The sequence below is a fragment of the Rhinatrema bivittatum genome, chromosome 9 (genome assembly GCF_901001135.1).
Source record: "Rhinatrema bivittatum chromosome 9, aRhiBiv1.1, whole genome shotgun sequence".
In the NCBI taxonomy this organism is placed as follows: Eukaryota; Metazoa; Chordata; class Amphibia; order Gymnophiona; family Rhinatrematidae; genus Rhinatrema; species Rhinatrema bivittatum.
In genome coordinates, this window is record NC_042623.1 from 33,019,852 (window position 1) to 33,033,244 (window position 13,393).

The window sequence follows — 13,393 nt, forward strand, 5'->3', positions numbered from 1 at the left end:
TAAGCTTCTGAATCAAATAATTCTTTGCTATAATAAATCATCCCATTTCTAAAAGGAAAAACAACTTATACCCAGGGCAATCTTTAGTGCCGATAGCAAAGTGATAAAGCTCTTAGCAAATTCTCTTTTTGTGAAAAATGAAAGTCCCTACCTAGAAAGAAGGTATCTTTTTTAGTCAATATCATCTGAGGTACTTACAGCCTAATAGCATAAGCTCTGGGTGAAAAGTCAGCCTCTTCGGCTTTGTACCTGCTTAGATAGTCATTTCCTGATGACCAAGATTCCTCGCTGTGAAAATGTCACCATCATGTTCTTTCTTTACAGCTTTTTCAGAAGTGCTGCCTAGTCCAGAGGATACTGGATGCCTGGGAAGCCAATGACAAAATACAGTAAGGCTTTTGGTTGTACAGTCTCTGGAACACTATGCAAATCATGGGGAGCCTGGAGGGATCTGGGTTACAAGACACAGCTATAAAGAGCTATGCGTTTTGACCCTTCAGACTGGGATGAAGAATATTGATATAGCAGGGCAACGGGAAATGTGTGGCAGTAGGGGCACTGGATTACAGGAGAATGCTGGGAAAAGTTGTGTGATGAAGAATTTTAACTAGTGTGGGTTGCTGAGCATATTGGCTAATATGGTGGGGCATGGGAAGCACTATTGGATGTCCTGTCCAGCGGGCTGTTAGAAAGGTGACTGATAATGTTGGGTGATGGGCCCCTAGCTAAAGGAGTATGCTACATGACCAAAAATGTTGGATGACAGGAAGTCGTGGAGCGTGATTCACTGGTGGTAGTACTAGAGAATGCGGAGTAATTGGTTATGGCAGTGATTCTCAACCTTTTATCTGTTGGACACAGCTGAAAGACAGTTCTCACATGTGACACACTGATCACATAACTGTCACGGGGCAAAATGTACACATACACTCTACTTCCACAGGAACCCCCCTGACACCCAACAATGGGTGCAGAGCAGAACTAGGACATTCCATTACAACTCACCATGTAAAAAATATAATATTCTGGTATCATCTCAGTAACAGCAACACAAACTCTCCCTGCTACTAGGTGCAATAACTCTTATGATAAGACAGCAGTTCACCACCAATGCATGACCTATTGAGAAAACACAACAAATAAGACTGATACAAATGTCTACATGTTAGTAAAATACCTCACCTCGGTCGTACACATAAAACAGATCTTCACCAAATACAGAAAGACCACAAATTACAAAAAATGAAATCACAAACTGGAATGGAAAGCCAAACAAAGCTACTCTGCAAGCATTGCAAATCTGGAGAAATAGAAAAGGAAATATAGCACCTAACACACTCCCAGGATCTGCAGTAATGCACATAAGCTAATCTGTACAGAGTTTCACCTTTATAGAACACACTTGAACTGTAACAACCCAACCTATGAAATGGCAACACTACAAATAGTAAACTAGGCCCTAAACACCAATGCACCTACTATTAGGAAAACAGAACAACCCAAGCTGCTATAGATCCTTACACAGAAACTAAAAGCTTGCAGAATACCCTTACCTGGGTAACACACACAGAACACAGATAGACCCTGACCAAATACAGAATAAAGTGACCATAAAGCTAATGATTTTGTTTTTCCATTGTTGCACTGCATACAGTGTTTGGCTTCTTGCTGTTTCCAGCACAGTTTTTGTCTGCACGTTTCTGTTTATACATTCCTCAAGAAATGCAAAATAATTGTAAAACTACTAATAAAGAGAATACATGTTTCAAAACAACTGAATAGAATAATATCCAATAATTATAAACTCATACCACACACACACACACACATAGTCTCTCACACACGCTGTGGCTCACTCTCATTTTCACTTATTCCTCCCATCCTGCTGAAAACAAATGGGAACTGCAGCAGCCTCCTCCAGCCGCCATGGCCCAAGAAATAATCCCCACAGCTGCAGGAACTAACGCTGCTGTCTCCCAGGGCGGATCGTCAGCTGCTTTTCTCTGGGTCCTGCTGCTCCTCGGGCCGCTGCTGCTGCCGCTGCTTTTGAATGCAGCATGGCCCTTTCTTCTTCCTGCATGCTCCACTGAGCATCATTTCCTCTTCCGGGCTGCGGAGGGGGGGGGGGGGGGAGTAGAAAAGACCATGCTGCAGTTGCCAATTCCACTGACACTGGTGCTGTTCCCGTCTGGGCTTCGACGTGCTGACAGCCCAGGTGGCAACGTTAGCAGTGCAAGGATGCCTGCAGTATCTCGCTGGGGTGAAAGGAGGGGAAGAGAAGAGCAGCCGGGCCAGCAGGAGTGTGTGACACACCGCTTGAGAATCACTGAGTTATAGGATAAAAAAAAAAACATGGGTGAAGATTCATTTAAAATACTGGATAATGTTTGATGATTGAGAATAGAAAACAGTGACTGCATAATTGGGCCATGTAGTTTATTGGATGACAAGTGGCACTGGAGAAAATTAATGGGTTAATTAAGTGACTGAGAACAGAGATTTACTGGTCATTATATTTATTACTGTGAAGGCCTGGTTTATTGGTGCTGGAGGCCATCAGGTAATGGGTCTGAGTGATTGAGAAATTGTGTGACAGATCATTTGTTTTAATAACAGGTGAAGGGTGACTTGGACAATTGGTCTCTCCTGGGTAATTGAATGCTGATGAGGATTGACTGGTAAAGCTAGAAGAATGATGCGTTGGGTGATGGAGAGTGTTGAGAATGGATTATTGAGGCTGTTGGAGGACAGTGTGTAACAGATCACACTATGTAAATGACTATTCAGTTAGGATAGCTTTAAAGATCCATGCACGCGTATATGGATGGGCGTGCAGAGATTGTCTGTAGTATTTTAGAATCTGCGTGTATCTGATCGCGCAGATTATAAAATGTGCATATATCTGCACCTCAATAAACGCATGAATATTCGCAATAGATTGAAAGTGCATACTTTACCTATTTTATAAACATATGCGAGTATATTTTACTTGGAAAAGAAAATCTAACTTGCATAAAACCCTGATTTCTACGTAGAAATAGATATATTTTTAAATATGTGCATATACTTAAAATCACCAATTTGCTAATATCTCCACCAGTTTACCTAGTCCATCTCCATTTCATCAAGACCTTTCTAATACTACACACTAAACTCCCCCCAGTTCACCCAGTCCTCTCACCCAAAAGTAGCAGACAACAGACAGTCTGGTATCAGTTATGCTAGTTAATTAGCAGTCATAAAATTATACAAATAAGTTGCCTAATGTATTTGTGTAAATCTCTTATAGAATAGCAACTTACTTTTCTCTCTTGGTCCGGAACACCTCGATACTGGGTGCAAAACCAAAAATGTGTGCTTACTGGTTGACAATTTATTGTAGAGGGGAGTGGAGAAAATATGAGTTATTCACAGGTGTAGTAGGTCATAAAGCAATGCTGAAAAAGACCAGGAATGGAAATTTTGTTTTAGATAGCAAAACAGTAGGTCCTATAATAGCAAAGAATAAGTAAGTAGACATAAATACATATTGCCTAATGCACCTGTAAACTAAGGATCTTAACAGAAGGGTATCGAACAAGAGTTCAATCTCCAACATCAATAGAAAGAGTGACAAATTTGTACTTACCGTATTTTTCGCTCCATAAGACGCACTTTTTTTCCCCCAAAAGTGGGGGGAAAATGTCTGTGCGTCTTATGGAGCGAATATATATAAAAACTACAACCCCCTCCCCCCCCAAGACCTGCCAAAAATCCCTGGTGGTCCAGCGGGGGTCCGGGAGCGATCTGCGATCTCCTGCACTTGGGCCGTCGACTGCCAGTAATCAAAATGGCGCCGATGGCCCTTTGCCTTTAGTATGTCACAGGGGCTGAACAATGGCACCAGTAACTTCTGTGACATACTAAGGGCAAAGGGCCGTCGGCGCCATTTTGATTACTGGCAGCCGACGGCCCAAGTGCAGGAGATCGCTCCCGGACCCCCGCTGGACCAGGGACTTTGGGCAGGTCTTGGGGGGTCAGGAGGGTGTGTGTGTGTGTGTGTGGGGGGGGGGGGGTTGTAGTTAATTAAATTTAAAGGGTTGGGATGGGGGGTTTTTTTTTTTCCCAGAAAGAGAACGATAAAAGTTTTCTGATCTGGGGAGTGGACCAAAATGGCCCTCCCCAGACCCAAAAATGAAATGGGGACAAAAATCCATAAGGACTGTTTAAAGTTGCTTTAGTAATAACATCAGCCTTGATTACCAGCAATCCCTGCTTCCGTTCAGAATTTTAGACAGTTATGTTTAGTTAGAAGGGCAGCTGCAGCCACGGTGACAGTGACTTTGTCAGGGGCATTGCTAGGTACTTAAAAGATCTGGGGGCAGAGGCCCACAGGTCCTTTCCTCCCACCCGGTTGCCAATGTTTCTACAGGTGAGAACTGGACACTTGAGTATGGGGAGAGAAGAAACACCCGTCCCAACCCTCAATTGCATAAATGTGCCACCATTGCCCCTGAACATTGCCTCTGAACATCCCCTCTCTCTCCCATCCTTCTGTTCTAGCAACCCCACAGTGGCAATGGACAGTCTACCAATGGATCAACAGAGCTATCAGTGATGAGTGCGCTCATGAATCTATTTGACGTGGACAACAAATTGGCAGTAAATCCTGTGAAAAAAGTGAATTACAGTATAGTAAACGTTCCATACCAATATAGCACTAACTGCCAGCACTCAAACAGTAACAACCCTACCTATGAAAAGGCAATATGGCAAACATTACACTAGATCCTACAACACCAGTACACCCTCCTATCAGGAAAATAGAACAAGCCAAGCTGCTATAGATCTCTACACAGAAACTACATTCTAGCAAAATACCTCATTTCGGTCACATATGCAGATTATAGACAAGTCCTCCTCAAACACAGACTAAAGAGACCATAAAATATAAAAAGAAACATGCGAACAAATTCAACTTGAAACAACAACAAGTCAGACTCTGTATGCAGTGCAACAATGGAAAAACATAATCATCATTATTCCACATAAAACATTAAAAATAAAACCAAGAAGCATAAAACGTCATAACAATAAAACCATACTCCGAGAAAGAATAAACATTTCAAAACAGCTGGCAAAAAGAATATCCAATAATTAATAGCTCATATAAAAAGCTTTCCCTGTACGTACCCGGATCAGTCCAGACCATGGGTTGAGCCTCCTTTCCAGCAGGTGGAGACAGACTAAAACTGAAAGGATATCCTATATGAGGACAGCCCCTACCCTGTAGCCCTTCAGTATTTGTCTGTCTCCAGCAGGTGGAATAGCTCACACTGTGGTTCCCTGGTTTCCTTATTCTCTGTCCCTTTGGGGATTCTTTATACCTATTCTTCTCACGTTGACTGGAACAAGCAAGTATTTCCTCTTCATTTAAAAAAAAAAGAAATTTCTACTGTGTTTGACTTTGTGTTCTGTTCTACAGGAAGAAAGTTCCTGTCTCCTTGCTCTTGTGGGGGCCTAGGGGGGCTTTGCCCCTTGTTTTATATAGCCTAGGCTCCCTATTCCCGGTGTTCCCCAGCTGCAGGGGTGGATATTGGTGGTGCCAGTCACTCCCCCTGTTCAGCAGCTCTCTCCCGCTCCCTCCATAATTTTCTCCCCTCACGGGGTTTGAATTTCTTTAAGACTGCCTGCTGGGAGCTTTTCCCTGTCTTCTTTACAAAAAAAAAAAAAAAGGGGGGGCTTTTGAGTTCTAATCAGGAGAAAAGTTTCTAACTTACTTTTGGCAGTCTCTGAGAGAGTTCAGGAGCATGCAGACTTCACTCTCTGCCTCCGCTCCTGCAGCCCCGAAAGCCCAGCTGATTTTAATTGCTGTCCCTCCCCCCTCTTTGCAGCCATGCCGAGATCCCCACTGTGCTTGGCTTGTGGAGACTCCTCTCTGCGTCTCTCAAGAGAGGGACTTTGCTCTCGATGTTTGCCAAGGGGGGAGGGTTCCTCAGATGTCCCGATGCCCTCAGGACCCCCAGCCAGACCTCCCAAGCGTTCTGCCCCGCCGTTCCCGGGCCGTTCAAAGGCGGGAACGACGGCCATTTTAGGTTTCTCTTCTTCTTTTTCTGAGCAGCCTAAGCTACAGGATCCGATTTTTTTTTTTTTTTTTTTTTTTTTTTTTTTTGAGCCACCCCCCCACCTGGGGGTGTTACACCCCGTTTTTCAACTGAATTTGTGCTTCTATTGCACAAATCCTATTTGGCTAGTTTACAGGAGGAAACAGACCCCTGCCCCTCCCCCGGCTAAGGTCCCTCGGCTCTCCGTTCCTTCTCCTGCGCCTCAGGGTGGGCAGGGAGCAATGCGGGTCTGGGTGGTCCCGGGGGCCAACGCCGCTATAACCCTAGTGCAAGGGGCGCCTTCTCCAGGGGGAATTCATCTCGGGCCCAGTCTTGGCCCCAGTCCTTTCAAGGCCGGCAACCTTTTCGAGATGCCGCTTCCCATCGTCCGGCGTCTAAGCCCGCCTCGCAATGAGAATCCGCTGGCCCATCCCTCCATTCCCAACTTAGGTGGTCGTTTGTCCCTGTTTGTGGAGGAATGGGCCAAGATCATGTCGGACCAGTGGGTCCTCGAAACCATCGCCAAAGGCTACGCTTTAGAGTTTGCTCGCGACATTCCGGACTTGTACATGGTCTCCTAATGCGGCCACTGGAAGCGGGCCGCGGTCACCCAGACTCTTCTCAGAATTCAGGGGCTGGGGGCCATCTGCCCGGTTCTGTGGACAGAGTGTGGCACTGGCCAATACTCCATTTACTTCGTGGTCCCGAAGAAGGATGACTCCTTCCGTCCCATCCTGGATCTCAAGAGGGTCATTTCCGGATGGAAACCCTCTGGCAGTGATTGCGGTGGTACACCTCAGAGAATTCTTGGCCTCCCTCGATCTGACGGAGGCCTATTTGCATATTCCAATCCGTCACGAGCATCAGAGGTTCCTTCGGTTCCACATCCTGGGACAGCACTTCCAGTTCAGGGCTCTACCCTTTGGCCTCGCCACAGCTCCCCGCACATTTACCAAGGTGATGGTTGTGGTGGCAGCAGCCCTTCGGAAGGACGGTGTCCTGGTCCATCCGTACTTGGATGATTGGTTAATCTGGGCCAAGTCGGAGTCCCTATGCCACCAGGCAGTGGACCGCGTTCTCGCGCTCCTCTCGTCCCTCGGTTGGATAGTCAACTTCTCCAAGAGCAACCTACAGCCGTCTCAGGTCTTTGAGTTCCTGGGGGCTCGCTTCGATACCCGCGTCAGCAAGGTCTTTCTACCGGACTCCAGAGCTTTCAAGTTGATGGATCAGCTCCAGGGCTTCTTCTCCATGCCTCTTCCCACGGCGTGAGATTATCTACAGGTCCTGGGGACCATGGGGTCCATGATCGACCTGGTCCCCTGGGTGTTTGCACATATGCATCCATTACAGAGAGCCTTGTTGGCTCATTGGAAGCCAGTATCGGAGCAGTTTCAGATGCAGCTCCCTCTCTCAGCATCTACCATCAGTGAATTACAGTGGTGGCTTTCGCTCAAGCACCTTCTCCGTGGAATGTCCTTCGGACCCCGCAGTGGATGGGTAGTCATGACATATGCCAGCCTGTCCAGTTGGGGAGCGGTTTGCCTGTCTCAGGTCACGTGGGGCACTGGTCCCCAGCCCAGTCTCGCTGGCACATCAACCGCCTGGAGACCTGGGTGGTTCGTCTAGCTCTCAAGGCTTTTCTTCCTCCGCCGCCGGGCGGTCTGGGTGCTCTCGGACAATTCCACCACTGTGGCATACATCAATCGACAAGGGGGCACCAGGAGTCGCCTGATGGCCCTCGAAGCAAGTCGCCTTCTCGCGTGGGCGGAGCGGCACCTGGACTGCCTCGTGCCTCCCACATCATGGGCAACGAGAACGTCCAAGCCGACTTCTTGAGTCGCCAGCGCCTGGACCCAGGTGAGTGGGAGCTGTCCGAAGACGCCATGGCCCTCATCGGCAGATGGGGCCCCCACATCTCGACTTGATGGCGACTCTGCACAATGCCAAGGCTGCCCAGTTCTTCAGCCGCTGGCGAGAACGCTGCGCGGAAGGGGTAGATGCCCTAGCCCTTCCGTGGCCGAGCGACATTCTTCTGTATGTGTTCCCTCCATGGCCCCTTGTCGGGAAATTGCTCAGACAGAGCTTCACAGAGGCCCGGTCATTCTCGTAGCTCCCGAGTGGCCTCGCAGGCCGTGGTTCACGGATCTGGTCAATCTAGCGTCGGACGGTCAGCGGATCGCTTCTGTCTTTCGGCTTGGCTTTTGAACAGCGACAGCTAAGGGAGAGGGGATATGCCGAGGACGTCTTTTCCACTATCTTGCGGGCCCGCAAAACTTTTACCTCCCTTACCTATGTCCGGGTTTGGAAGGTCTTCGAGCTGGCCTGTGTGGACACGGGCTTTTCGATTCGATCAGCCCCTATCTTGCTCGTCCTCTCTTTCCTTCAGCGAGGTCTCTCTCAGGGTCTCTCCTTTGGTTTGCTCTGTGTTCAAGTGTCGGCCCTCAGTTCTCTCTTGGGAAGCCTTGACGGCCATGCGGTTGCGTCCCATCCTGATATTGTCTGCTTTCTCAAGGGGGTCAAACATTTGAAGCCCCCGTTGCATCTCATGTGTCCCTCGTGGAGTTTGAATTTGGTTCTTCGGGCGCTTTGTCAGGCTCCCTTTGAGCCTCTTCGCCGTTCCACGCTCAAGACTGTATTTCTGGTTGCCATTTGCTCCACTAGGCGGGTGTCCGAGATCCAAGTGCTGTCCTGCCACGAGCCTTTTTTATGCTTCTCGGATTCCGGGGTCTCCCTTAAGACGGTTCCGTCTTTCTTGCCGAAGGTCCCCTCTTCTTTTCACGTCAATCAGTCGGTCGAGTTCCGCGCGTTCTCTCCGGCGGACACTGTGAGCCCCGGCGGGGATGACTTACACCATCTGGATGTCAAGCGCGTCCTCATGCGTTATCTGGAGGTCACAAACGACATTCGGGTATCAGATCACCTTTTTGTCTTATGGGGTAAAACAAGCCTCTAAGACTACAATATCTCGCTGGTTGAAGGAAGCGATTTCATTGACTTACCTCTGCCAGGGGCGTCCGATTCTGGAAGGCCTTAAGGCCCATTCCTTGCGTTCTCAGGCGTCCTCCTGGGCGGAGAACCAGTCGGTCTCTCCACAGGAGATATGCAGGGCGACTACTTGGAAGTCCCTGCATACTTTTGCTTGACATTACCGCCTTGATGTTCAGGCGCCGGTCTTTGGGCAGCAGGTGCTTCGAGCGGGACTGTCTAGGTCCCACCCTGTCTAGGGAAGCTTTGGTACATCCCATGGTCTGGACTGATCCGGGTACGTACAGGGAAAGGAAAATTAGGTCTTACCTGATAATTTTCGTACCTGTAGTACCACAGATCAGTCCAGATGCCCTTCCCATTCCTTGTCTTCCTGTCCGCTCGAAGATCCTTATCCTGTACCTACCATGCTATCCTACATTGTTCTATGTGTTGCTTTATATGAGGCACCGGAAGCATCCATGGGATGATTGAGGGCATTTATGCAAGAGTGTCCACGCACAGAATTCATTCACTGTTTTATCTCGTTCAAGTATTCTTTCAGAGTTCTCTCGTTGTGAGTTCTGTTGTTATTTGCCTGTTCCATGATGTTTTTTCTTCCTCTGCTTTGACAATAGTTATACTTAAGCACTACAGGGTAGGCTCTGTCCTCATATAGGATATCCTTTCAGTTTTAGTCCTTCTCCACCTGCTGGAAAGGAGGCTCAACCCATGGTCTGGACTGATCCGTGGTACTACAGGAACAAAAATGATCAGGTAAGACTTAATTTTCCTTTAAAGATTTCCCAAGTACCAATAAAATATTTCAGAACAGCGACACAATAAATAACACCCAATAATGAAAACAAATAAAGATGAAAAAATGCCTTGCTCTTCATACCTGGGAACTTTTGGTTTTCTCGAAATTGTCATGTATTAATGGGGGAAGGGGGCACGCAAACTTCCTTCTTTCTTGCTCGCATACACACACTTTCCAACATGCACACACACTAATTTGCTCATGCACACACACATTCTCTCTCTCCCTCTCTCCCTCCCTCTCTAGAACATACAGGCAACAGCAGCCACCTCCTTGGATTCCACAGTGTCTCTCTTACACATAAACATATTCATACATGCTCTGTCTCTCTCACATGTGCTTGCGCACACTCTCACACACATACATGTCCTCTGTCTCAATCTTACATACACACATGCTCTTTCTCACACATACATATACACTCATGCTTTCTCTTTCACACACACACTTATGCTGTCTCACATGCACACACATTCTCTCTCACACATGCAACCTCAAGCACTCTCACACATGTATCCTCTTGCACTCACACAATGCACACATGCACCCTCATGCTGTCTCACACATACATACACATACGTGCTCTCTGTTTCACACACATGGACACTCATGCGCTCTGTCTCTCTTTTACACAAAGGCACTGGTGCTCTCACATGTATGCACAAATACTCTGTCTCTCTTTTCCCAGAGCATGCAGGGTACAGGCAGGAGTACTGCAGTCTTTTTTATTCAGCAGTCTTCAGTCTGTCTGGGCTTAGATGATGTAGCAGTCACCTTCTCCTCCTCCTTGGGGCCATGTGGGTCCGGCCAACGCAGCAGTTGCCTCTTCGTCTTCGGGCCCAGATGATGCAGCAATCATCTTTTCCTCCTTGGGCCATGCAACAGTTGCCTCTTCTCTTTTTTAGACCACGTGGGCCAAGACAGTGCAGCAATCCACCACGTGGCTCAACTGATAAAGCAGCCGCTACCTCCTCATGCTGCACAGGCCTGGCCAATACAGTGGTGCTGCCGTCCTCTCCTTAAGAGGTGCTAAGGCTGACACTCGGGGCACTGAGGACGGGATTCAGGGGATGCCCCTGGACTTCGTGCTTGCAAACTTTCTATTCTGTATTAATTGCAGCAAGGGAGTTAACAGTTTCAGTATTCAAGGCACTAGTGTGGAATGAGTTGTACGTTTTAGAAGCCTGACAAAATTGGCAAGTTGATGCCTTTTTATGCAACCTTTGGAAAGTGAATAATTCCAACCACATTATTTTCCTTCCAATATGGGGCTGCTTGCCCTTTTAGGATCCAAAACTGGGGTAAGATATAATAAAATGAGAATTTTGTCCTACCTTCTATAATTGCTGCTCTGTTTGTTCTTTTACTAGTCTGGACCACCCCACACTAGAATTAATCGTAGTATTTCTTTTCAAAATGTCCATTAGCTTGGAGTTTCCAATCATATGTTTTAATAATATTTTTCTGCTATGAAAGTTTGAAAGTTTCTTAGTTGCAGGCAGAGGGAGAGCAACAGCAGGAATGAAACCATTATGAGATCTGTGATTTAATTGATCTCTAGCCTGAAGCACTAAAAAGGTTTGGTGGGAAAACTAATAGATTGGGAGTTGATAGCAATCAGAAAAAAATTCCTATTTTAGTTCCTTACAATGATGGAAAAATAAGTGGCAAAGAGCGTTGTGTGACGGGTGACAATTCCAACTCTTTTTTTTTAATATCCTGTGCAGATATAGCGAGGTATTCTGCAAGGATTCCAGGGCTCTTTTTATTCCTGGGACAAATACTGAAGGCTAAGGCAGGGGGTCCCCAAACTTTTCAGAGGCAGGGCAACAACACATTTCAAATCACTGAAGGAGGAGCTGGTTGTTCCTCCCTCCTCTCAGTTTACTGAGGTGAGGAGCAGGCTGGGCAGAGGGACCTCATATTTTGCCCTTTTGTTGATTTGAAATGTTGGGGAAAAGGGGGAAAACAAGAGGCAGGGTTCCCAAGATTGTCAGTAATACATTTTCTACATATCTTGACAGCTGTCAAAATATGCCACTTTCCCAGAAACCCTGTCTCCTGCATCTGCCCCTGAGGAATGGGGGGGGGGGGGGGAGATATATATGTGTGTGTGTGTACGCCTAGGTATGTATAGTACACTTCCCTTCCCTCCCCCTCTCCTTCATCACTCATCCCTTTTCCTTCCCTCATTTTCACCTCCTTCCCTTCACTCTTTAACCTCCTCACCTCCCCCTCCTTCCCGCACCTCCCTCCCTTCATGCTTGCTTTCACCCCTTCCCACCCACCTATCTCCTCCCTTCTATTTACCCCATCCCTTACTCCCTCCTCCTCTCGTCGACTTGCCTGCCTTGATCTTCAGCTGGAGAGACTTTTCTCTTCAGCCACAGGCAGGGCCTGGCGCATCCCCACCGGAGGCTGATGCCGTAGTCTAGTGGTTCTATTACTAGTGGAACCTGGCCTTCCCACCAGCAGCTCTCTTACTGCTGGCAGGACTTGCGAAATCCCCACCAGCCTTCCAGTACTGCACCTGCAGCCATTGAAAAAAAAAAAAAAGTATTATGGGCTAGATTCAGCCCATGGACCACAGTTTGGGAGCTACTGGACTAAGGGATACTTGTCTGTCATCAGTTCTTCCTTCACCCATCACTGTCCTTCAGGTGGTTTGTAGAGAGATCACTAGTGGGATCAGTGCTAGCAGGATAGTTCACATTTTATTTCTGATTGTTCGTTCTTGATGCTTTTCGGCCCTTTCTGATTTTCCTTTCCAAGGCAGAGAGAGTCCATGTAAGATCAGAGAGATGCTGTAAAACAGGCTATGTCCTAAATGATGGCACCATAAGTCCCTATTCATGTTATCTGGGTCATTATCTTCAAGAATCAGGGCTTATGAGGATACTATTACCTAACAGTGAAGATGAATGGTTCACTTTAGAGCTCTCAACTAAATCTGCTTTTAACAGCAGTAAGCGACAGGGATTAAAAAGTGATGCCTTATAACTTTCTCTACAGTTGGCCACAAAGCATTCCCAGTTGATGTGAGAATTTGCACTAAAAATAGGCTGTTGGACTCTTACCTTGCATAAATGTGCAAAGTAGTATAAATACTGAAGTAAAAAAAAAAAAAAACCAGATCAGTAAAGGAGATTATAGACATTCAGATTTCCTTTTGAGAAAGATCGTAATTTGCATTAATTTCTTTTGGTATGGATGGTGAAGACACATGCCTGAGAACATTTTTGCTGTATTTAAAAAATAATTCTTTCTATTTGTCTATACATGAGAGTTCCGTACAGTGGTGGTGCTTTTACATTTTAGGTAAGAAACCATGGGAAAGGATGCTGCAAAGAAAATAACCATGCACACAGTGCTGGCCCACAAATGGACTGAAAAGTCCCTTCTGACAAACATACAGCATCTAACCGTCTCTGTCGTGTACCGATGATAACAGTCATAACATGCCAGTCAGACTTGCATAGTGAAAAGCTTATAGTACCTAGAGACCTAACCATAGAAGTCTGTTATG

The 13,393-nt window shown here is 46.8% G+C and overlaps 1 protein-coding gene across 5 annotated transcripts in view; it reads left to right on the plus strand.

Annotated features, from left to right (window-relative positions):
* The window catches only part of PPP6R2 (protein phosphatase 6 regulatory subunit 2), a 399,948-nt gene that overhangs the window by 238,830 nt on the left and 147,725 nt on the right, over positions 1-13,393 (plus strand). For all 5 annotated transcript variants that reach the window (XM_029615590.1, XM_029615589.1, XM_029615591.1 and 2 more), the window contains exon 12: positions 325-389. In XM_029615590.1, coding sequence (XP_029471450.1) covers positions 325-389 — 65 coding nt within the window. The remainder of the gene's footprint in view (positions 1-324; positions 390-13,393) is intronic.